A 26,093-nucleotide genomic window follows, 5' to 3' on the forward strand; every position below is an offset into this window, starting at 1 on the left:
CTGAGGGCCAAGAACGGAGAGGTACTCATCAAGGACAGAGAGACAGTCAGTGCCTGTTGGAAGGATCACTTCGAAGATCTCCTTAACCGAGACTCTGTCTTCGACGTGAGTCCTCGACTCCATCCCACAGCATGCTATCCGCCACCACCTCAGCACAACCCCAGCCCGGCATGAGGTTGAAAAGGCCATCCAACAACTGAAGAACAACAAGGTCTTAGGAGCAGATAGAATCCCCGCCGAAGTACTAAAGCATAGCAGAGAAGCACTATTGATGCATATCCATGAACTAATTTCTCTTATTTGGAAGGAGGAGAGCATTCCAGGGGATCTGAGAGATGTTGCAATCATGACCATCTTCAAGAAAGGTGACAAGTCCGATTGCAGTAATTACAGAGGAGTTTCCCTGCTGTCTGCCACAGGGAAAGTCATCGTAAGAATCAACCTCAATCGCCTTCTCCTAGTGGTTGAAGAGCTCCTCTCAGAATCGCAATGCGGATTCCGCCCACTAAGGGGCCCAATGGACATGATCTTCACCGTGGATTAAATTCAAGAAAAATGCAGCGAACAGCACCAGCCTCTGTACATGGCCTTCTTTGATCTCACAAAAGCCTTCAACACCGTCAACCAGAAGGGATTATGGAGTGTCTTCCTCAAATTTGGCTGCCCTCAAAATTTCGTCACAATCCTCTGCCGGCTTCACGATGACATGCAAACCGTGATCCACCACAGACAAAATAAACGTGCGGACCACGGTCAAGCAAGGCTGTGTCATCGCATCAACGCTCTTCTCGATCTTCTGTGCTGCAATGCTCCATTTCATAGAAACATAGAAAATAGGTGCAGGAGTAGGCCATTCGGCCATTCTAGCCTGCACCTCCATTCAATGAGTTCATGGCTGAACATGCAACTTCAGTACCCCATTCCTGCTTTCTCGCCATACCCCTTGATCCCCCTAGTAGTAAAGACTTCATCTAACTCCTTTTTGAATATATTTAGTGAATTGGCCTCAACAACTTTCTGTGGTAGAGAATTTCACAGGTTCACCACTCTCTGGGTGAAGAAGTTTCTCCTCATCTCGGTCCTAAATGGCTTACCCCTTATCCTTAGACTGTGGCCCCTGGTTCTGGACTTCCCCAACATTGGGAACATTCTTCCTGCATCTAACCTGTCTGAACCTAGCAGAATTTTAAACATTTCTATGAGGTCCACTCTCATTCTTCTGAACTCCAGTGAATACAAGCCCAGTTGATCCAGTCTTTCTTGATAGGTCAGTCCCGCCATCCCGGGAATCAGTCTGGTGAACCTTCGCTGCACTCCGTCAAGAGCAAGAATGTCCTTCCTCAAGTTAGGAGACCAAAACTGTACACAATACTCCAGGTGTGGCCTCACCAAGGCCCTGTACAACTGTAGCAACACCTCCCTGCCCCTGTACTCCAATCCCCTCGCTATGAAGGCCAACATGCCATTTGCTTTCTTAACCGCCTGCTGTACCTGCATGCCAACCTTCAATGACTGATGTACCATGTCACCCAGGTCTCGTTGCACCTCCCCTTTTCCTAATCTGTCACCATTCAGATAATAGTCTGTCTCTCTGTTTTTACCACCAAAGTGGATAACCTCACATTTATCCACATTATACTTCATCTGCCATGCATTTGCCCACTCACCTAACCTATCCAAGTCACTCTGCAGCCTCATAGCATCCTCCTCGCAGCTCACACTGCCACCCAACTTAGTGTCATCCGCAAATTTGGAGATATTACATTTAATCCCCTCGTCTAAATCATTAATGCACAGTGTAAACAGCTGGGGCCCCAGCACAGAACCTTGCGGTACCCCACTAGTCACTGCCTGCCATTCTGAAAAGTACCCATTTACTCCTACTCTTTGCTTCCTGTCTGACAACCAGTTCTCAATCTATGTCAGCACACTACCCCCAATCCCATGTGCTTTAACTTTGCACATTAATCTCTTGTGTGGGACCTTGTCGAAAGCCTTCTGAAAGTCCAAATATACCACATCAACTGGTTCTCCCTTGTCCACTCTACTGGAAACATCCTCAAAAAATTCCAGAAGATTTGTCAAGCATGATTTCCCTTTCACAAATCCATGCTGACTTGGACCTATCATTTCACCTCTTTCCAAATGCGCTGCTATGACATCCTTAATAATTGATTCCATCATTTTACCCACTACTGAGGTCAGGCTGACCGGTCTATAATTCCCTGTTTTCTCTCTCCCTCCTTTTTTAAAAAGTGGGGTTACATTGGCTACCCTCCACTCCATAGGAACTGATCCAGAGTCAATGGAATGTTGGAAAATGACTGTCAATGCATCCGCTATTTCCAAGGCCACCTCCTTAAGTACTCTGGGATGCAGTCCATCAGGCCCTGGGGATTTATCGGCCTTCAATCCTATCAATTTCCCCAACACAATTTCCCGACTAATAAGGATTTCCCTCAGTTCCTCCTCCTTAATAGACCCTCTGACCCCTTTTATATCCGGAAGGTTGTTTGTGTCCCCCTTAGTGAATACCGAACCAAAGTACTTGTTCAATTGGTCTGCCATTTCTTTGTTCCCCGTTATGACTTCCCCTGATTCTGACTGCAGGGGACCTACGTTTGTCTTTCCTAACCTTTTTCTCTTTACATATCTATAGAAACTTTTGCAATCCGTCTTAATGTTCCCTAATATTCACCCTCAATAAGCTCTCCGCAGGAGTGGAGCTAATCTACAGAACAAACAGGAAACTGTTCAACCTCCGTCACCTCCAGTCCAGTCCAGATGCAAGGTTGTCCCATCCTCTGTCATTGAATTACAGTATGCAGACGACACTTGCGTTTGCGCACATTCGGAGATCAAACTCCAAACCATCGTCAACACGAGAGTATGGGCCTTACACTAAACATCTGTAAGACAAAGGTTCTCTACCAACCTGTCCCCACCGCACAGTACTGCCCCCCCAATTATCAAGATCCATGACGAGGCCTTGGAAAACGTGAACCATTTTCCATACCTCGGGAGCCTACTGGGCAGGCGTCGATGACAAAGTCCAACAACGCCTTCAGTGTGCCTGTGCAGCCTTCGATCACCCAAGCAAAAGGGTGTTTGAAGACTAGGACCTCAAACCTAGCACAAGCTCATGGTCTACAGAGCAGTAGTGATACCCGCCCTCCTATATGCTTCAGAGACATGGACTATGTACAGCAGGCACCTCAAAGCACTGGAGAAGTACCACCGACGCTGCCTCCGCAAGATCCTGCGAATCCATTGGCAGGATAGGCACATCAACGTCAGTGTTCTCGCTCAGGCCAACATCTCCAGCATCGAAGTATTGACCACACTCGATCAGCTCCGATGGACGGGCCACATTGTCCACTTGTCTGATACTAGACTCCCAAAACAAGCGTTCTACTCAGAGCTCCGACACGGCAAGTGAGCCCCAGGTGGGCAGAGGAAATGCTTCAAGTACACCCTCAAGGCCTCCTTGAAAAAGTGCAACATCCCCACCAACACCTGGGAATCCCTGGCCCAAGACCGTTCAAAGTGGAGGAGAAGCATCCGGGAAGGCACCAAACACCACAAGTCTCTTCGCCGGGAGCACGTGGAAGCCAAGTGCAAACAATAGAAGGAGCACATGACAACCCAAGTACCCCACCCATCCGTCCCTCCGACCGTCTGCCCCAACTGTGACAGAGACTGTAGGTCACACATTGGACTCATCAGTCACCTGAGAACTCATATTAATGTGCAAGCAAGTCATCCTCGACTCCGAGGGATTGTCTAAGAAGAAGAATCCTTTTAATCCCATTTGCACATCCCTTCTACTAATTCCTCATGATGCTTATTTTCCAAGTATCTTACTCATTTTTAAAGATTTCAATTGATTCTGCAATATGCTGCTATTATCCTAGAAAACTCTACAAGTATTTTAGTAGTAAGTAAAAATTAACTTTAAGAATTTTTATAGTCAGTTTTACTTGTAGGTGACGCAACAGTATAATCTTTTATTCCATCTTCTTGCTCTTCAGGAGAACCCTGTTCTTGCACTTCAAGAACAGCTTTGGTGGATTTATCAGAAGGATCCTCCTCTTTCTCCGATGCATTGCTTTGTTCTTTTCTCTCCTGGATGTGGTTTTCGTTTTCTGCCATTTGTCTGCAAAAAATAGAATAGTCCTTATGACAACGCTTTCAAGTACTGAGTACAACCTCATTTTATAAATATAAATATATACAGGTATACATATCTACACACACACATATATATCTCAAAATATGTATAAAATATCTCAAAATATATATATATATATATACACACATAAATAAATATATATATATACTGCCTTAGAATAAACTTGTCAATTCATCTAATGGCACAATGCGTTTAAAATGTGGGAAGCAGGAATAACTTCCCCAATCCAGACATTTTAATCAATCAGGAATGTACATCTTATGCCAAGGAATGCACATCTTGCACCATGTGGGAACTCCAGGACACTTCCCATGTCCTGGACAACCACATGTGCAGGAAGTGTCGTCTGCTAGAGGAGCTCAAGCTCCAGATTTCGGAGCTTGAGCGGCAGCTGACGTCACTTCAGTACATCCGTGAGGCTGAGAGCTACGTGGGCATGGTAGGGCAGCTCAGTCCTGTGGAGTGTCATCCTGTGCCATGTCTGAAGTCCTGGATGCTTCGCGTAGCCTGGACGGCCACATGTGCAGGAAGTGTCAATAGCTACGGCAACTCGAGCTCCGTGTTTCGGAGCATGAGTGGCAGCTGGAGTCACTGCGGTGCATCCATGAGGCTGAGAACTTCATGGATAGCACATTTGTAGACGTGGCCAGCCCGCAGCTTAAGAATGTGCAGGCAGAAAGGGAATGGGTGACCGTCAGAAAAGGAGGACCAGGCAGGTAGTGCAGGAGTCCACCAAGTGCATCTCGCTCTCCAACCAGTATTGGTAAGGGCAATGGTTCCTCTGGGGAGTACAGCCAGAGCCACATCCATGAAGTCATGGGTATTTTAGCTGTACCAGGGAGGGGGAGGAACGGTGGAGGAGAAAAATCGGGAAAACAATAATGATAGGAGATTCGATAGTTAGGGGAACAGACTGGCGTTTCTGCGCCCGCAGATGTGATTCCAGCAATGAATGTTGCTTCCCTGGTGCCAGGGTCAAGGATGTCACTGGGTGGCTGCAAAACATTCTGAGGGAGGGTGGGAGGAGGGAAGCCAGAGGTCGTGATCCATATTGGTGCCAACGACATAAGCAAATATTAGGGAGCTAGGAAAGAGATTAAAAAGCTAGGACCACTGTTTTTCTTGATATATATTTATGACTTATACTTGGGTGTACAGGGCACAATTTCAAAATTTATAGATGACACAAAACTTGGAAGTATAGTGCATAGTGAGGAGGACAGTGATAGATTTCAAGAAGACACAGACAGGCTGGTGGTATGGGTGGTCACATGGCAGATGAAATTTAATGCAAAAAAGTGCGAAATGATGTATTTTGGTAGGAAGAATGAAGAGAGGCAATATAAACCAAAGGGTACAATTCCAATTCAAAGGGGATGCATGATCAGAGAGACCTGAGGATATATGTGCAAAAAGCACTGAAGGTGGCAGGGCAGGTTAAGAAAGCGGATAAAAAAGCATATGGGATCCTGGGCTTCATAAATAGAAGCATAGAGTACAAAAGCAAGGAAGTTATGAACCACCTTTGTAAAATACTGGTTTGGCCTCAACTGGAGTATTGTGTCCAATTCTGGGCACTGCAAATTAGGAAGGATGTGATGGCCTTAGAGAGGGTGCAGAAAAGATTTACAAGAATGGTTCCAGGGATAAGGGACTTCAGCTATGTGAATAGCTGCTCTGCTCTAAGGAGAAGCTGGAGTTGTTCTCCTTAGAGCAGAGAAGATTGGAAGGAGATTTGATAGAGTTGGTCAAAATCATGAGTGGTCTAGACAGAGTAGATAGAGAGAAACTGTTCCCATTGGCAGAAGGGTAGAGAACCAGAGGACACAGATTTAAAGGTAATTGGCAGAAGAACCAAAGGCGACGAGGAAAAACATTTTCATGCAGCGAGAGGTTAGGATCGGGAATGCACTGCCTGAAAGGGTGGTAGAGGCAGATTTAATAGTGGCTTTCGAAAGGGAAGTGGATAAGTACCCGAAGGGAAAAAATTGCAGAACTATGGGGAAAGGCCGGGAGAGTGGGACTAGCTCAAGTGCTCTTGCAGAGACCCGGCATAAGCTCGACAGGCCGAATGGCCTCCTTCTGTGCTGTAACCATTCAATGATTCTATACTTCCAGGTATGAATCTTCTCCTACATGCGTTTCCTACATTACAACAGTGACTATACTTCAAAAATGCTTCATTAAAGTACTTTGTTTATTTCGGTAAAGCATTTTGGGTCATCTGGAGGTCGTGAAAGAAGTTATATAAATGCAAGTTCTTTATTTTTTTCTTCTTTGCTATTCCCGTTCAAAGCTGATGGAATGGAGGTTTATAGCATTGCTACCTCGATTTAGTGTGCAGATGTGTCACCAGTATGTTTGGATCAATGCACAGGAGGGCCCATGGAAGCCACTTCAAATGTGATATTTGGCCAGGTCAATGTGCTTAGTGCATGCACAAGATGATTTTGTTTCGAAAACTCTGATTTAAAGTCCCTGATGGTTTTTGAGGCTAGCCTCTCAGTTTAAGTTTGGATGCCATACCAAGCTTGACATCTGTTATTACCTTCCTCACTGTTTGCTACGTTTTTGAGTTTTGTGGCATCTGCAAACTTTGAAATTATGCCTTGTATATCCAAGTCCAGGTCATCAATATATATCAAAAAAGAGTAGTTGTCCTCATACCGAACCCTGGGGTACACCACTGTATACCTCCCTCTAGTCTGAAAAAAAAATATTCACCACTGCTGCTTTCTGTTCCTTAGCCAATTTTATGTCCAGTTCTATCAAGATTAGATGTGTGCTCAAGTACTGGAGTGTGACAAATATAATACCCATTTTCAAAAAGGAGACAGAGCTAACCTGAGTAATTTATAAGCTATTTGCTTTAATAAATGATGGAAACATTAATTAAAGATGAAATTACTAAATATCTAAATGGATATTAGTCTTAGTCTGTCATTATTTTTAAACCAAGCCTCTTCCTAGCTATCTAATTCATGCTCTGCTGCTGTTCTATTTAACCACTGACCTGTGTCCTTCCCACCCCACCTTGGCCCCAACATGTGACTTCACTATCATCATATTTCAGCCCACCTCCAAATCACTCCACACATCTCAGACCTGCTCTCAGCCCAAGGCTGATCAGCTTATACTGTTATATATATAAACCTGTAAATACCTTGTTTAACCACCACAGGGGGCACCTGTACTTAAGGAGGCCTCACAGGCTGGAGAGGCACTCTGGAGACCTGAATAAAGGACTACGGGCACACGTTACTTTGAGCTCACAGTATCTGGTCAGATTATTTATGCAAGACATAACAACTGGCGACGAGATACAGATAATGAACCCCACCGCAACAATGCAAAGAACCGTGGGCATCCTGGAGAAATTTTCGGAGGGTGATGATTGGGAAACCTTCGTGGAGCGACTCGACCAATACTTCGTGGCCAACGAGCTGGAAGGAGAAGCGAATGCTGCCAAACGAAGGCCGATCCTCCTCACCGTTTGCGGGGCACCAATGTATGGCCACATTGGTGCTCCAGCGAAACCCACAGAGAAGTCGTACGATGATTTGTGCACACTGGTCCGGAAGCATCTAAACCTGAAGGAAAGTGTTCTGATGGCAAGGTACTGGTTCTACACATACGAGGTCTGAAGGCCAGGAAGTGGCGAGCTAGGTCGCCGAGCTAAGACACCTTGCAGGATATTGCGAATTTGAAGGACACTTGGAGCACATGCTCAGGGACTTCTTTGTACTTGGCATTGACCATGAAGTAGTACTTCGCAAACTTTTAACTGTAGAGACCCCAACCTTGAGTAAAGCCATAGCAATAGCCCAGGCGTTCATCGCCACCAGTGACAATACCAAACAAATCTCTCAGCACACGAGTGCTGTTGCAAGTACTGTGAACAAAGTAATGTTGTTTTCGAATCGTAATGTACAGGGCAGGACTCACATGCCTGCAGCTGCACGTCCGCAGATATCTCAGAGTCCACCATCAAGGGTGGTGAATGCAAGGCCATTAACACCTTGTTGGCGCTGTGGAGGTGATCATCGCTTCCATTCATGCCGCTTCAAAGGATACGTTTGCAAGGGTTGTAGAACAATGGGACACCTCCAATGTATGTGCAGGCGAGCTGCAAACCCTGCTAATCCTGCAAACCACCATGTTGCAGGGGAGGACAGATCCATGGGGCATCACGACGAACCAGAACCTCAGACTGAGGAGGCAGAGGTATAAGAGGTGCACACATTTACCACAAAGTGTCCCCCGATAATGCTGAAGGTTGAGTTAAATGGACTCCGTCGAGCACCTGCAGAACCTGGAGGAGGTTCTTAGTCGACTTAATCATATGGGGCTCAAGTTAAAACGCTCAAAGTGTGTTTTCCTGGCGCCTGAAGTGGAGTTCCTGGGGAGAAGAATTGCGGTGGATGGCATCAGGCCCACCGATTCGAAGACGGAGGCAATCAAGAACCCACCGAGACCACAGAATGTGACGGAGCTACGGTCGTTTCTGGGACTCCTGAACGACTTTGGTAATTTCTTACCGGGTCTTAGCACAATGTTAGAACCACTGCACTCTTCACTGCATAAAGGAGATGAATGGGTATGGGGTTAAAGCCAAGAAAATGCCTTTGAGAAAGCTAGAAAAGTGTTATGCTCAAACAAATCAAAAAATGGTGTATGATCCATGTAAGCGTTTGGTACTAGCATGTGATGCATCGTCATACGGTTTCGGGTATGTATTGCAACAAGCTAATGAATCTGGGAAATTGCAACCAGTTGCTTATGCATCCAGAAGTCTGTCTAAGGCTGAGAGGGCCTACAGCATGATTGAAAAAGAAGCGTTAGCGTGTGTTTATGGGGTAAAGAAAATACATCAATATCTGTTTGGGCTCAAATTTGAATTGGAAACCGACCATAAGCCACTTATATCCCTCTTTTCTGAAAGTAAGGGGATAAATACGAATGCATCGGCCCGCATCCAGAGATGGGCACTCACGTTTTTTTTAATTTCAAAATATATTTTATTCATATAAAAATTTGCACAATACATTGGAAGACAGTTCAGTACATTTGGATGCGGTCAGCAATTCCATACAATACATTTGGATGCTAACAGCAGTTCCGTTCAATAGATTTGCTTGCTTTACATTTCGAGGTACATTTCAGTACAATCCAGGATACATTGTAATACAGTCATCATATTACTTTACTAGTGGCACTATACGGTACACGGAATGGGTGAAGGTACAGTTACATTTCTTTGCAACATACATTACTAAACAGAACTTGCATTATACATGGCACTACATGGAGCACCATGATCTGAAAAAACCTATGTATACAAAAAGTTGACAAGTACAGCCCGAGGGGAGTTTTATACTGATTCCAGCCCCTGGGTTTATCGTGGCGGAAGGGCCTTAAACTGTGTCTCTTCCCCACCGTGCCTTTGCGGCGACTGCACCAATTTTTAATACGTCCCTCAGCACGGAAACTTGGATCTTGGATTGCGCTAGTCTGCAACACGCAGATGTGGACATCTCCTTGCTCTGGAAGACCAGCAAGTTTCAGCAAGACCAAGGTGCGTCTTTCACCGAGTTGATGGCCCTCCAGCAGCAGATGATGTCTGTCTCGGTGTGTGTCCCTAGGAAAGCCAGTAGAGTACAAAGTCCTGTATTACGGAACTGCTTGAAATGAACCTCGACAGCAACCACTGCATCTCCATCCAGACCTGCCTTGCAAAGGGCAATCACAAAGGAGATGGATGACTGTCACAGCCAACTCGGGGGCAGAGTGCCGTGTCTCTGAAACCCCGGCTGTGCATGAAGGATCTGATGGGTAGGGCCCTCCTCACCGCCAACCAAGCTACGTCTTGGTGCTTGTGTGAAAGCTCTGGCGATGAGACGTTCTGCCAGATGAGTTCGACAGTCTGCTCGGGGAACCACCCGACAGGGTCCACCCTCTCCTTCTTTCGTAGGGCATCCAGGACCTTACGTGCCGACCATTGCTTTATGGCCTTGTGGTCAAAGAGGTTTTTTCTGAAAAACTTTTCCACAAAGGACAGGTGGACAGGCATGGTGCAACTGGTGGCGGCGTTTCGCGGCAACGTGGCCAGACCCATCCTTCGCAACACCGGGGACAGGTAGAACCTCAGCACGTAGTGACACTTGGTGTTTGCGTACTGGGAGTCGGTGCACAGCTTGATGCAGCCGCACACAAAGGTGGCCATCAGGATGAGGGTCATGTTCGGAACATCCTTTCCTCCACTGTCCAGAGATTTGTACATCATGTCTCTGCGGACACGGTCCATTTTGGACCTCCAGACAAAATGGAAGACGGCCCGGGTGACTGCCGCAGCACAGGAGCGTGAGATAGGCCAGACCTGCGCCACGTACAACAACACCGAGAGCACCTCACTCCTGATGACCAGGTTTTTCCTGCGATGGAGAGGGAGCGAAGCTTCCACCATCCCAGTTTTTGTTTCACTTTGGTGGTACGCACTTCCCAGTTTTTGGCGCACGCCCCGTCCGTTCCGAACCATATTCCCAACACCTTCAGGTAATCTGGCTTAACGGTGAAGGGAATAAAGGATCGGTCGGCCCAGTTGCCAAAGAACATGGCCTCGCTTTTGCTGCGATTGACCTTCGCTCCCGAAGCCAGTTCAAACTGGTTGCAGATTGTGAGCAATCTGTGGACCGCTCACGTTGTCCGCATACAACTGCGCCATCCGCCACACGCCAGGCACAGAAAACTATGCCGATGTTCTCAGTAGGCTGCCATTGCCCACCACAGGGTGGAGATGGCACAGCCTGCAGATTTAGTTATGGTAATGGAAGCATTCGAGAGTGAGTAATCACCTGTTACCGCCCAACAGATTAGAACCTGGACGAGTCAGGACCTCTTACTGTTCTTAGTAAAAAGCTGTGTGCTCCACGGGAGTTGGTCTAGTGTCCCTTTAGAGATGCAGAAATAAAGCCGTACCAGTGCCTCCTATGGGGTAATCAGGTACTGGTGCCATAAAAGGGCAGGGATACTTTCATTAATGATTTCCACAGTAACCCCCAAGCATTGTAATGATGAAAGCGATAGCCAGATCCCAAGTCTGGTGGCCCGGTATAGATGTGGACTTAGCCTGCGTGCATAAATGTAACACATGTTCACAGTTAAGCAATGCACCAAGGGAGGCGCCACTAAGTTTATGGTCCTGGCCCTCCAAACCGTGGTCCAGGGTCCATGTCGACTATGCAGGCCCATTCTTGGGAAGAATGTTCCTTGTGGTTGTAGATGCGTGCTCCAAATGGATTGAATGTGAGATAATGTTGGCAAGCATGTCCGCTGCCACCATTGAAAGCCTGCGGGCCATGTTTGCCATGCACGGCCTGCCCTTTGGCCCTGTAAGTGACAATGGGCTTCACCAGTCCCGAGTTCAAAGAGTTCATGACCCTCAATGGGATCAAACATGTCACTTCAAACATGCCCAGTTCAAACCGGCGTCCAATGGTCAGGCAGAGCGAGCAGTGCAAACAATCAAGCAGAGCTTGAAGAGGGTAACTGAAGGCTCACTGCAGACTCACCTATCCAGAGTCCTGCTTAATTACCGCACAAGACCCCACTCACTCACTGGGGATCCCCCCGCTGGACTGCTCATGAAAGGGGCACTTAAGACAAGGCTCTCGTTGGTCCACCCTGATCTACACGAACAGGTAGAGAGCAGGCGGCTTCAACAGAATACATATCATGATCGCGCAAATGTGTCACGCGAAATCGAGATTAATGATCATGTATTTGTGTTAAACTATGGACAAGGTCCCAAGTGGCTTCCCGGCACTGCTGTGGCCAAAGAGAGTAGTCGGGTGTTTCAGGTCAAACTTTCAAATAGATTCACCTGAGGAAACACTTCAACCAAACCAAACTCAGATTCACAGACTATCCAGGACAACCCACAATAGACTCTACTTTTTTCGACCCTCCAACACACACACAAGTGGCAACTAACCCAGCAGTTGACCACGAAGCAGAACCCATCGCCTGCAACAGCCCAGCAGGACTCACCACACCAGCAGCCCAGCAAGGCCAGCTGCACAGCAGCCCAGCGAGGGCCCAACAAACGACTCACCAAAACTAGCATTTGCACCGAGACGATCAACCAGGGAAAGGAAAGCCCCAGATCGACTCACAATGTAAATAGTTACACTATTGACTTTCACGGGGGGGGGGGGGGGAGTGGGGGGCGGGGGGGAAAGTGTTGTTATATATGTAAACCTATAAATACCTTGTTTAACCACCAGAGGGCTCATCCCCTAGAGTCCCAAGGGATCCCTCAATCCCTTGGGAGCACCTGTACATAAGGAGGCCTCACAGACTGGAGAGGCACTCTGGAGACCTGAATAAAGGACTACGGTCACACGTTACTTTGAGCTCACAATATCTGGTCAGATTCTTTATGCAAGACATAACATATACGATATTTGCAAATATGCACTCTGGTGCTCATCGCCCAGATACCTGACTTCATGGGATCAGATCAGGTAAAGACAAGTATATGTAGCAGATACCTAGCCTGCAATATTGATACCCTTTGCGAATCTGCTGTCCTGTGCTGGCTGCTGACCAGCGTGACGGCCCCGACCTGCGAGGAAACACCAGCGGCAGGTCAGGGCCTTAAAAGGTGAGCAGCCCTGGAACCAGCGTGGCGGCCCCGACCTGCGAGGAAACACCAGCGGCAGGTCAGGGCCATAAAAGGTGAGCAGCCCTGGAACCAGCGTGGCGGCAGACCACTTCAAGGAGCAGCGCGAACTGGTGCAACAGAGCGACATCTTGGAGGAGGGCGACTGGATTGGATGGCACCAAGGTCCAGGTTGCTGATTGGACCGTGGGCAGGTAGAGCAGGAGTGGCAAGGTTGGGGCACAGGAACGGCGAGTGATCATGGAGCGACATGATCGGAGCCCAGGAGAGGCATGAGTTTGGGGCCCAGCAGAGGCAAGGGCCCTGGGGCAGCACGGACCAGCCCACACTGCGATACGTGTGCGCACTAGATCTGTGCAGCAGAGCTGGTCTCCAGTCATCTTGGTTAATCCTTGCCACTGGACCAAGACCTAGCTCTGACAAGCCCATGTGTTGGCTGGTGTGCAACGGCCACCACACATTTAAAAAATCCAATCCCAGGCATCTTCCATCCTTCAACATGTTGTTCGGGACCTGGAATATCAGGCCCTTCATTGAAACACCTGTGAACTCATCCCTTTTTGGTGTGAAAGCAAGTCATCCTCAATACGAGGGACCGCCTGCGTGATAGAGCGAGAGCGAGAGGTCACTTCCTTGCAGCCACAGTATTGCTAATGCTACCTACCTTTCTTCTGTAGCTGCTGACCTACCTCAAACCCCATGGCTCTAAAAGCAGATGCTGCACTCTTTGACTTCTTGGCAGGCTAGACAACAGACAGTAACTGATCAGCTGCCATCAGACATCCTCAGGTCTGACCTTTCACCAAGTCCTGGACCACTGACTGACACACGACCCCAAGCTACTGGGACCCAGGTATCCGTGGACCACTGGGATATAGACAATCATAGAGTCATAGAAATCTACAGCACGGAAGGGGGCCATTTTGGCTCATCATGTCCATGCCGGCCGACAAAGAGCTATCCAGCCTAGAATGAGAGGTGATCTTATTGAAACATATAAGATTCTGAGGGGGCTTGACAGGGTAGATGCAGAGATGATGTTTCCCCATGTGGGGGAATCTAAAATTAGGGGCCATAGTTTCAGAATAAGGGTCGCTATTTAAAACGGAGATGAGGAGGAATTTCTTCTCTCAGATGGGGCCCCAGCTGTTTACACTGTACATTAATGATTTAGACAAGGGGATTAAATGTAGCATCTCCAAATTTGCGGATGACACTAAGTTGGGTGGCAGTGTGAGCTGCGAGGAGGATGCTATGAGGCTGCAGAGCGACTTGGATAGGTTAGGTGAGTGGGCAAATGCATGGCAGATGAAGTATAATGTGGATAAATGTGAGGTTATCCACTTTGGTGGTAAAAACAGAGAGACAGACTATTATCTGAATGGTGACAGATTAGGAAAAGGGGAGGTGCAAAGAGACCTGGGTGTCATGGTACATCAGTCATTGAAGGTTGGCATGCAGGTACAGCAGGCGGTTAAGAAAGCAAATGGCATGTTGGCCTTCATAGCGAGGGGATTTGAGTACAGGGGCAGGGAGGTGTTGCTACAATTGTACAGGGCCTTGGTGAGGCCACACCTGGAGTATTGTGTACAGTTTTGGTCTCCTAACCTGAGGAAGGACATGCTTGCTATTGAGGGAGTGCAGCGAAGGTTCACCAGACTGATTCCCGGGATGGCGGGACTGACCTATCAAGAAAGACTGGATCAACTGGGCTTGTATTCACTGGAGTTCAGAAGAATGAGAGGGGACCTCATAGAAACGTTTAAAATTCTGACGGGGTTAGACAGGTTAGAAACATAGAAACATAGAAAATAGGTGCAGGAGTAGGCCATTCGGCCCTTCTAGCCTGCACCGCCATTCAATGAGTTCATGGCTGAACATTCAACTTCAGTACCCCATTCCTGCTTTCTCGCCATACCCCTTGATCCCCCTAGTAGTAAGGACCTCATCTAACTCCTTTTTGAATATATTTAGTGAATTGGCCTCAACAACTTTCTGTGGTAGAGAATTCCACAGGTTCACCACTCTCTGGGTGAAGAACTTCCTCCGCATCTTGGTCCTAAATGGCTTACCCCTTATCCTTAGACTGTGACCTCTGGTTCTGGACTTCCCAAACATTGGGAACATTCTTCCTGCATCTAACCTGTCTAACCCCGTCAGAATTTTAAATGTTTCTATGAGGTCCACTCTCATTCTTCTGAACTCCAGTGAATACAAGCCCAGTTGATCCAGTCTTTCTTGATAGGTCAGTCCCGCCATCCCGGGAATCAGTCTGGTGAACCTTCGCTGCACTCCCTCAATAGCAAGAATGTCCTTCCTCAGGTTAGGAGACCAAAACTGTACACAATATTCAAGGTCTGGCCTCACCAATGCCCTGTACAACTGTAGCAACACCTCCCTGCCCCTGTACTCAAATCCCCTTGCTATGAAGGCCAACATGCCATTTGCTTTCTTAACCGCCTGCTGCACCTGCATGCCAACCTTCAATGACTGATGTACCATGACACCCAGGTCTCTTTGCACCTCCCCTTTTCCTAATCTGTCACCATTCAGATAATAGTCTGTCTCTCTGTTTTTACCACCAAAGTGGATAACCTCACATTTATCCACATTATACTTCATCTGCCATGCATTTGCCCACTCACCTAACCTATCCAAGTCGCTCTGCAGCCTCACAGCATCCTCCTCGCAGCTCACACTGCCACCCAACTTAGTGTCATCCGCAAATTTGGAGATACTACATTTAATCCCCTCATCTAAATCATTAATGTACAGTGTAAACAGCTGGGGCCCCAGCACAGAACCTTGCGGTACCCCACTAGTCACTGCCTGCCATTCTGAAAAATACCCATTTACTCCTACTCTTTGCTTCCTGTCTGACAACCAGTTCTCAATCCATGTCAGTACACTACCCCCAATCCCATGTGCTCTAACTTTGCACATCAATCTCTTGTGTGGGACCTTGTCGAACGCCTTCTGAAAGTCCAAATATACCACATCAACTGGTTCTCCCTTATCCACTCTACTGGAAACATCCTCAAAAAATTCCAGAAGATTTGTCAAGCATGATTTCCCTTTCACAAATCCATGCTGACTTGGACCTATCATGTCACCTCTTCCCAAATGCACTGCTATGACATCCTTAATAATTGATTCCATCATTTTACCCACTACCGATGTCAGGCTGACCGGTCTATAATTCCCTGTTTTCTCTCTCCCTCCTTTTTTAAAAAGTGGGGTTACGTTGGCTACCCTCCACTCCATAGGAACTGATCCAGAGTCAATGGAATGTTGGAAAATGACTGTCAACGCATCCACTATTTCCAAGGCCACCTCCTTAAGTACTCTGGGATGCAGTCCATCAGATCCTGGGGATTTATCGGCCTTCAATCCCATCAATTTCCCCAACACAATTTCCCGGCTAATAAGGATTTCCCTCAGTTCCTCCTCCTTACTAGACCCTCCGACCCCTTTTATAACCGGAAGGTTGTTCGTGTCCTCCTTCGTGAATACCGAACCAAAGTACTTGTTCAATTGGTCCGCCATTTCTTTGTTCCCCGTTATGACTTCCCCTGATTCTGACTGCAGGGGACCTACGTTTGTCTTTACTAACCTTTTTCTCTTTACATATCTATAGAAACTTTTGCAATCCGTCTTAATGTTCCCTGCAAGCTTCTTCTCATACTCCATTTTCCCTGCCCTAATCAAACCCTTTGTCCTCCTCTGCTGAGTTCTAAATTTCTCCCAGTCCCCAGGTTCGCTGCTATTTCTGGCCAATTTGTATGTCACTTCCTTGGCTTTAATACTATCCCTGATTTCCCTTGATAGCCACGGTTGAGCCACCTTCCCTTTTTTATTTTTATGCCAGACAGGAATGTACAATTGTTGTAGTTCATCCATGCGGTCTCTAAATGTCTGCCATTGCCCATCCACAGTCAACCCCTTAAGTATCATTCGCCAATCCATCCCAGCCAATTCACGCCTCATACCTTCAAAGTTAGCCTTCTTTAAGTTCTGGACCATGGTCTCTGAATTAACTGCTTCATTCTCCATCCCAATGCAGAATTCCACCATATTATGGTCACTCTTCCCCAAGGGGCCTCGCACAACGAGATTGCTAATTAATCCTCTCTCATTACATAACACCCAGTCTAAGATGGCCTCCACCCTAGTTGGTTCCTCGACATATTGGTCTAAAAAACCATCCCTTATGCACTCCAGAAAATCCTCCTCCACCGTATTGCTTCCAGTTTGGTTAGCCCAATCTATGTGCATATTAAAGTCACCCATTATAACTGCTGCACCTTTATTGCACGCACCCCTAATTTCATGTTTGATGCCCTCCCCAACATCACTACTACTGTTTGGAGGTCTGTACACAACTCCCACTAATGTTTTTTGCCCTTTGGTGTTCTGCAGCTCTACCCATATAGATTCCACATCATCCAAGCTAATGTCCTTCCTAACTATTGCCTTAATCTCCTCCTTAACCAGCAATGCTACCCCACCTCCTTTTCCTTTTATTCTATCCTTCCTGAATGTTGAATACCCCTGGATGTTGAGTTCCCAGCCCTGATCATCCTGGAGCCACGTCTCCGTAATCCCAATCACATGCAGGAAAAATGTTCCCAATGTTGGGGAAGTCCAGAACCAGGGGACACAGTCTAAGGATAAGGGGGAAGCCATTTAGAACCGAGATGAGGAGGAATTTCTTCACCCAGAGAGTGGTGAACCTGTGGAATTCTCTACCACAGAAAGTTGTTGAGGCTAATTCGCTAAATATATTCAAAAAGGAGTTAGATGAAGTCCTTACTACTAGGGGAATCAAGGGGTATGGTGAGAAAGCAGGAATGGGGTACTGAAGTTGCATGTTCAGCCATGAACTCATTGAATGGCGGTGCAGGCTAGAAGGGCCGAATGGCCTACTCCTGCACCTATTTTCTATGTTTCTATGTTTCTATGTTTCTATGGTTGTGAATCTTTGGACTTCTCTATCCCAGAGAGCTGTGGAGGCTGGGTCATTGAATTTTTTCAAGGTGGTAAGAGGCGTGGGCCCAGGGGCAGTATGGGCCAGCGCACACTGCGATATGTGTGCGCACTAGGTCGTGCAGCAGAGCTGGCTTCCAGTCATCTTGGTTAACCCTTGCCACTGGACCAAGACCAAGCTCTATCAAGCCCGTGTGGTGGCTGGTGTGCCAACGACCACCACACATTAAAAAAATCCATGCACAGGTATCTTCCACCTTTCAATATGTAGTTCAGGATCTAGAATATTAGGTCCTTCATTGAAACACCTCTGAACTCATTCCTTTTTGGCATGGAAGCAAGTCATCCTCAATTTGAGGGACTGCCTAAGAAGAAGATCATCCAGCCTAATCCCACTTTCCAGCTCTTGGTCCAAAGCCTTGTAGGTTACGGCACATCAAGTGCATATCCAATTACTTTTTAAATGTGGTGAGGGTTTCTGCCTCTTCCACCCATTCAGGCAGTAAGTTCCAGACCACCACCATATTCTGGGTGAAAAAATTCCCCCTCAAATCCCCTCTAAACCTCCCACCAATTACTTTAAATCTCTGCCCCCTGTTTGTTGACCCTTCTGCTAAATGAAATAGACCCTTCCTATCCACTTTATCTAAACCCCTCATCATTTTATACACCTCAATAAGGTCCCCCTCATCCTCCTCTGTTCCAAAGAAAACAACCCAAGTCTATCAAATCTTTCCTCACAGCTAAAATTCTCCAGTCCAGGCAACATTCTCATAAATCTCCTCAGTACCCTCTCTCGTGCAATCACATCTTTCCTGTAATGTGGTGACCAGAACTGCACGCAGTACTCCAGTTGTGGCCTAACCAGTGTTTTATACAGCTCAAACATAACCTCCCTGCTCTTGTATTCTATGCCTCAGCTAATAAAGGCAAATATTCCGTATACCTTCTTAACCACCTTATCTACCTGGCCTGCTATCTTCAGGGATCTGTGGACATGCACTCCAACGTCCCTTTGTTCCTCTACACTTCTCAGTGTCCTACCATTTAATGTGTATTCCCTTGCCTTGTTAGCCCTCCCCAAATGAATTACCTCACACTTCTCAGGATTGAATTCCATTTGCCACTGTTCTGCCCACCTGACCAGGGTGTTCGGTCATATACAGGTGCAACATCCCAAATCCGGAATTCCAAAAACCAGAATTGTCCAAAAACAGGACATTTCGGCGAGCGGCGAGGAGCAGAGGATGGCGGGTACCAGAAATCAGGCAAAACCCAGAATCCGGCATGGATTTGGTTTGCGGCGAGGCCCGAAGTCTGGCAAAACCCGAAATACAGCACAGATTCGGTCCCAAGGATTCCGGATTTCAGACTATTGATTTTCTTGTCTGAAATCCGGCAAAACCCAAAACTCGGCACGGACTCCATCCTTAGGATTCCAGATTTTAGACATTGTACCTGTAGTGATTATGTTACTGGACTAGTAGGAAAAAATCATCATAGTAGCATAAGATTTAGATTAGCTATGGAAGATGACAGACAGACTGGTGGAATGGAAGGACACGTGGCAGATTAAATTTAATGCAGAAAAGTGCGAAGTGATACAGTTTGGTAGAAGGAATGAGGAGAGGAAATATAAACTAAAGGATACAATCCTAAAGTGGGTGCATGAACAGAAAGACCTAGGGGTATATGTGCACAAAATGTTGAAGGTGTCAGGGCAGATAGAGAAAGCAGTTAAAAAAAACTTATGGGATCCTGGGCTTCATAAAGAGTACAAAAGGGTGAAAATTATGATGAACCAGAGGACACAAATTTATGTTGATTGGCAAAAGAACCAAAGGTGACACAAGAAAAAACTTTTTTATGCAGCGAATGGTTGGAACTGGAACGCGCTGCATGAAAGGGTGGTGGAGGCAGACCCAATCACGGCTTTCAAAAGGGAGTTGGATAAGTAACTGAAAGAAAACATTTGCAGGGCTAATGGGGAAAGGGCTGGGGTGTGGAACTAGCTCAGGTGCTCTTGCCGGATGGCATTCTCTCATGCTGTAGCCACTCTATGATTGTATGATAGCAATCCTGTGCCTGGACTAATGATCCAGAGACATGAGTTTAAATCCCACCATGGCAGCTGTGGAATTTAAATTCGGTTAATTAAATAAATCTGGAATTAAAAATCTAGTGACCATGAAATTACTGGCTGTAGTATAGATTCCATCTCGTGAAATACTATGGTAATGCAACTGCTGCTGTAAATACAATAAAAGTCACATGATGTGATGGAGCCATCTTATAAAATTTGTGGGCCCGATATTGGTGGCCTTATCGCCCATTGCCGCCGACTGCCACCGAGTTTTGCTGCCGAACTGCCCTCTTTGCCATTTTCCACTTGGCTGGAGCAGGCGGGAGAAGAGTACCGCCGGGAACCACCCACTGACGCCCTCTGGCAGCCAAGTAGCATAAGTGGCCTCCCGACCGCCAAGCTGCCAGATTGGTGAGGGCGGGAGTCGGCGCCAGCAGGGAGAAGGACCGCTGCATGGAGGCTGTTCTAACCCCGACGGTATGTACGAAGAACGGAAAAAAAGATTAGTGAACATTTTTTTTTAACAGCAACTTACCTGGTTGGGGTCTCCTGAAGGTGTTGCGGAGTTTTGTTTTTTTTCCATGATTTTTATTTGCAGGTCTTCAACCCTCCCTGAGCCTGACTCCATCCTTGGCGGCACTTGGGCGGCAAGAGCATTTGCCGCCGAAATTGAGAGCTTCTGCCCGCTACCGCCCAGATTGACAGTGTAAGCCGTTGTTTGGCTTTTAGAGGAATCTTCCAGGCAAAGTACCGCCCGGTTTCTCGGCGGCCATCGGTGGTCCCTTGGGCAGCACTCGGGCAGGACTTGGGTTCGACCAAGTTCAGGCCCTGTGTGTTTACATAATAATATAAGAACATAAGAAATAGGAGCAGGTGTAGGCCATTTGCCGCTTGAGTCTGCTCTGCCATTCAGTAAGATCATGCTGATCTAATCCTGGCTTCAACTCCACTTCCCCGCCCGCTCCGCATAATTCTTGACTCCCTTATCGTTCAAAAATCTATCTATCTCCACCTTAAATATATTCAATGACCCAGCCTCCACACTCTCTGGGGTAGAGAATTCCAAAGATTCACAACCCACTGAGAGAAGAAATTTTTCCTCATTTCCCTTTTAAATGGGCGACCCCTTATTCTGAAATGATGTTCACTAGTTCTAGATTCCCCACGAGAGGAAGCATCCTCCCTGCATCTACGATGTCAAGCCCCCTCAGAATCTTATACATTTCAATAGGATCACCTCTCAGTCTTCTGAACTCCAATGAGTATAAGCCCAACCTACTCAACCTTACTCCATATGACAATCCCTTCATCTCAGGAATCTTTGAGGATGTAACGAACAGGGTGGATAAAGGGGAACCAGTGGATGTGGTGTACTAGGACTTCCAGAAGGCATTTGACAAGGTGCCACATAAAATGTTACTGCACAAGATAAAAGTTCACGGGATTGGGGGTAATATGTTAGCATGGATAGAGGATTGGCTAGCTAACAGAGAACAGACAGTCAGGATAAATGGTTAATTCTCTGGTTGACAACCAATAACTAGTGGGGTGTCGCAGGGATCAGTGCTGGGACCCCAACTATTTACAATTTATATTAACAACTTGGAAGAAGTGACTGAGTGTAATGTAGCCAAGTTTGCTGACGATATAAAGATGGGAGGAAAAGAAATGTGTGAGGAGGACACAAAAAATATGCAAAAGGACATAGACAGGCTAAGTGAGTGGGCAAAAATTTGGCAGATGGAGTATAATGTTGGAAAGTGAGAGGTCAGGCACTTTGGCAGAAAAAAAATCAAAGAGCAAGTTATTATTCAAATGGAAAAGATTGCAAAGTGCCGCAGTACAGCGGGACCTGGAGGTACTTGTGCATGAAACACAAAAGGATAGTATGGAGGTACAGCAAGTGTTCAGGAAGGCCAATGATATCTTGGCCTTTATTGCAAAGGGGATGGAGTATAAAAGCAGGGAAGTCTTGCTACAGCTATATAAGGTATTGACGAGGCCACACCTGGAATACTGCATGCAGTTTTGGTTTCCATATTTACAAAAGGATATACTTGCTTTGGAGGCAGTTCAGAGAAGGTTCACCAGGTTGATTCCAGGGATGAGGGGGTTGACTTATGAGGAAAGGTTGAGTAGGTTGGGCCTCTGCTCATTGAAATTCAGAAGATAGGTGATCTTATTGAAATGTATAAGATTATGAGGGGGCTTGACAAGGTGGATGCAGAGAGGATGCTTCCACTGATGGGGGAGACTAGAACTAGAGGGCATGATCTTGGAATAAGGGGCTGCCCATTTAAAACAGAGATGAGGAGAAATTTCTTCTCTTAGAGGCTTGTAAATCTGTGGAATTTGCTGCCTCAGAGAGCTGTGGAAGCTGGGACATTTAATACATTTAAGACAGAAATAGACAGTTCCTTAAACGATAAGGGGATAAGGGGTTATGGGGAGCGGGCGGGGAAGTGGAAATGAGTCCATGATCAGATCAGCCATGATCTTACTGAATGGCGGAGCAGGCTCGAGGAGCCGTATGGCCTACTCTTGTTCCTGTTTCTTATGTTCTTAACCTCATGAACCTTCTCTGAACTGCCTCCAATGCAAGTATATCTTTCCTTAACTAAGACCACAACTGTACGCAGATGCAGCAGGACTTCCCTACTTTTATTATCCATCCCCCTTGCAATAAAAGCCAACATTCCATTTGCCTTCCTAATTACTGGCTGTACCTGCATGCTAACTTTTTGTGTTTCATGTACAAGGACCCCCAGATCCCTCTGTACCGCAGCATTTTGTAATCTCTCCCCATTCAAAGAATAATTGTTTATTTTTCCTACCAAAGTGGCTAACCTCACATTAAACTCCATCTGTCAAATTTTAGCCCACTCACTTAGCTTATCTATATCCCTTTGCAGATTCTTTGCTTCCTCCTCACAACTTGCTTTCCCTTCTATCTTTGTATCATCAGAAAATTTTGCTACATTACACTCGGTCCCTTCATCCAAGTCATTAATATAAATTGTAAAGAGTTGAGGCCCCAGCACTGATCCCTGTGGCATCCCACTAGTTACAGTTTGCCAACCTGAAAATTACGCATTTATCCCGACTCTCTGTTTTCTGTTGGTTAGCCAATCCTATATCCACATTCATATATTACCCTCAACCCTGTGAGCTCTTATCTTGTGCAGTAACCTTTTATGTGGCACCTTATCAAATGCTTGCTGGAAATCCAAATACATGACATCTACTGGTTCCCCTTTATCTACCTGCTCGTTACATCCTGAAAGAACTCTTAGCAAATTTGTCAATCATGATTTCCCCTTCATAAAACCATGCTGACTCTGCTTGACTGTATTAAGATTTCTAAATGTCTTGCTACTGCTTCCTTAATGATGGACTCCAGCATTTTCCCAATGACAGATGTTAGGCTAACTGGTCTATAGTTTCCTGCTTTCTGTCTCCCTCCTTTCTTGAATAGGGGTGTTACATTTGCAGTTTTCCAGTCCGCTGGGACCTCTCCAGAATCCAGGGAATTTTGATAGATTACAACCAATATCTCTGCAGCCACCTCTTTTAAGATCCTTGGATGCAGGCCATCAAGTCCAGGGGATGTGTCCACCTTCAGTCCCATTAGTTTGCCTAATATTTTTTCTCTAGTGATAGTGATTGTTTTAAATTCCTCCCGCCACCCACCCCCCACCAATAGCCCCTTGATTATCAATTATTGCAATGCTTTTAGTGTCTTCTACTGTGAAGACTGACGCCGTAAAGAATGTATCACTTTGGTGAATGAGGATAGGATAATTGGATTCCCTAGCTGAAATTTTTGTTGGTGGAGAATTCAGCCGACTGACAAAGCGACTTTGAGAGGTTCTTTGTTTTGCAGAAAAGCTAAAAATTCAAGTAAATTACAAGCACACTTGGCTGAACTGAAGAGTCCAGATGGCCATGCCTGTGGGAACAATAGGGCACTTGGGTGAGTTCCATCGCGACCGAGACTAGTTCGGAGCATATGTGGAGCGGCTAGAAATGTTTTTCACCACAAATAGTATAGTCGATGATGAAAACCATAACCGGGTGGTTTTAGAAAGAAAACGGGCTATTTTCTTGATTGAAGCAGGCCCCAAGGTGTATGAAACCCTGAAACATGTGCTTGTTTCCATCAAGCCAAAGGACACATCACTGACAGAGATTCAGCACTACAGTCCTGAGCCCCTGGAAATTGCTGAAAGTTATCGTTTTGGAATACATCAATCAATTGACGTAGGTATCAGTGTGTTAATTGTAAGTTTTAAAAAGCTATCCATTCATTGCAATTTCGGAAACTTTCAGCGCCGAGCATTGCGTGACTACTTGAACTAAATGAGGAGTCCACGTCATGTTTGACTATAAATATTCATCAAGGCTACCATTTGGAGTGTCTTCCACCCCCACCATATTCCAAGGAGTGATGAACCAGATTTTGCAAGGCCTTGAATGGGTAGTATGTTATTTAGATGACATACTCATTTCAGCACCAAACAGGCAAATCCATAATTATGTATTGAATGAAGTGTTCAAACGGCTAGAGAAGCACAGAGTACGAGTAACTGCTCCCAAGTGTGATTTATTTCAAAACTCAGTGGAGCACTTAGGGCACAGAGTAGACAATGATGGTTTACATCAGCAGGCTGGGCCATTAGAGGGAGCAGCGTGCGGCAGCCCGGCCCAGAAATCAACGTGGTACCGGCCTGCAAGACCATTAGCAAGACGGGCCATCAGAAGGAGCAGCGTGCGGCGGCATGCCACTTCAAGGAGCAGCGCATGCTGCTGCAGGTGGGTGACGTCTGATTGCAGTATGGGCAGGTACAGCAGGAGTGGCGAGGCAGGGACAAAGGAATGGCAAGAGTTCGTAGAGGAAAGTGACCGGGGCCCAGGAAAGGCAAAATTTCAGGGCCCAGAAGAGGTGAGGGCCCAGGGATAGCACGGGTCAGCCCACACTGCAATTGTGTGCACACGAGGTTCGTGCAGCAGAGCTAGTCTCCAGTCGTATTGGTTAATCTTTGCCACTGGACCAAGACCTAGCTCTGTCAAGCCCGTGTGGTAGCTGGGGTGCAACGGCCACCACACGTTAAAAAAATCCACGCACAGGTGTCTTCCACCCTTCAGGATGTAGTTCGGGATCCGGAATATCATTGAAACACCTGTGAACTCATCCGTCGGCGTGGAAACAAGTCATCCTCGTTTCAAGGGACTGCCTATAGTGATATGGTGATGATGACATCCAACCAAAAGAAAGCTGGATGCAATCAGAAATGCACCCACTCCCAAGAATGTCACTGAACTCATTTTTGGGTCTTTTGAACTATTATGGGAAGTTCCTACCAAATTTGGCTACAGTATTACATCCACTGAATGAGCTGTTGAAAAAACAAGTCAATTGGAAGTGGTCAGAAGAATGCGACACGGCATTCAAGGAGCGTAGAAGCCAGTTGGTAGAGAGTACCATGTTAGTTCACTATGACATATCTAAGGAGATCAAGCTGATGCCTCTCCGTATGGAGTTCGGGCCATGATCTCTCATGTACTACATAGTGGGGAGGAGAGACCAATTGCTTTTGCTTTACGCATTCTCAGTGCCAGTGAGCGTAATTATGCGCAGATCAAAAGGTAATCTTTGCCATTGATTTTTGGGGTCAAGACGTTCCACAAATACTTGTATGGTCGTATATTTACCATCGTTACTGACTTAAGCCCCTGACAGCAATTCTCCGACCAAAGTCCCCGGGTCTAACCTTAGCTAAGCCTGAAAGCAGAGATGGTTGATTTTGTCAGCATATGCATATGACATTGAGTACAGATGATCAGCTGATCACAGTAATGCTGATCAGGTTGCCATCCCCATCACAGGTTACACCTAATAGGGAAGAAGTGTTCTATTTTACATTCATTGATGAACTGCCAGTCACAGTTGAAGAGATTGGTAGAGCAACCAAACGTGACCCAGTTATGTCAAAGGTGTATGATTACATAGCAAATGGCTGGGCAAACCATGTATCAGAGGAAGGTATTCATCTATACTTCATTCGTAGGAATGAATTATCAGTGAATAAAAATTGTATCATATGGGGTGCAAGAGTAGTTATTCCAAGTAAGTTCAGGTCCAAATTGTTAGA

At 46.4% G+C, this 26,093-nt stretch overlaps 1 protein-coding gene across 1 annotated transcript in view; it reads right to left on the reverse strand.

The window, feature by feature from the left end:
* The window catches only part of iqub (IQ motif and ubiquitin domain containing), a 122,715-nt gene that overhangs the window by 91,813 nt on the left and 4,809 nt on the right, over positions 1-26,093 (reverse strand). The window contains exon 2 of the mRNA XM_070900586.1: positions 3,981-4,156. Within this exon, the coding sequence (XP_070756687.1) occupies positions 3,981-4,152 (172 nt within the window). The 5' untranslated portion in view covers positions 4,153-4,156. The remainder of the gene's footprint in view (positions 1-3,980; positions 4,157-26,093) is intronic.

The sequence above is a fragment of the Pristiophorus japonicus genome, chromosome 15 (genome assembly GCF_044704955.1).
Source record: "Pristiophorus japonicus isolate sPriJap1 chromosome 15, sPriJap1.hap1, whole genome shotgun sequence".
In the NCBI taxonomy this organism is placed as follows: Eukaryota; Metazoa; Chordata; class Chondrichthyes; family Pristiophoridae; genus Pristiophorus; species Pristiophorus japonicus.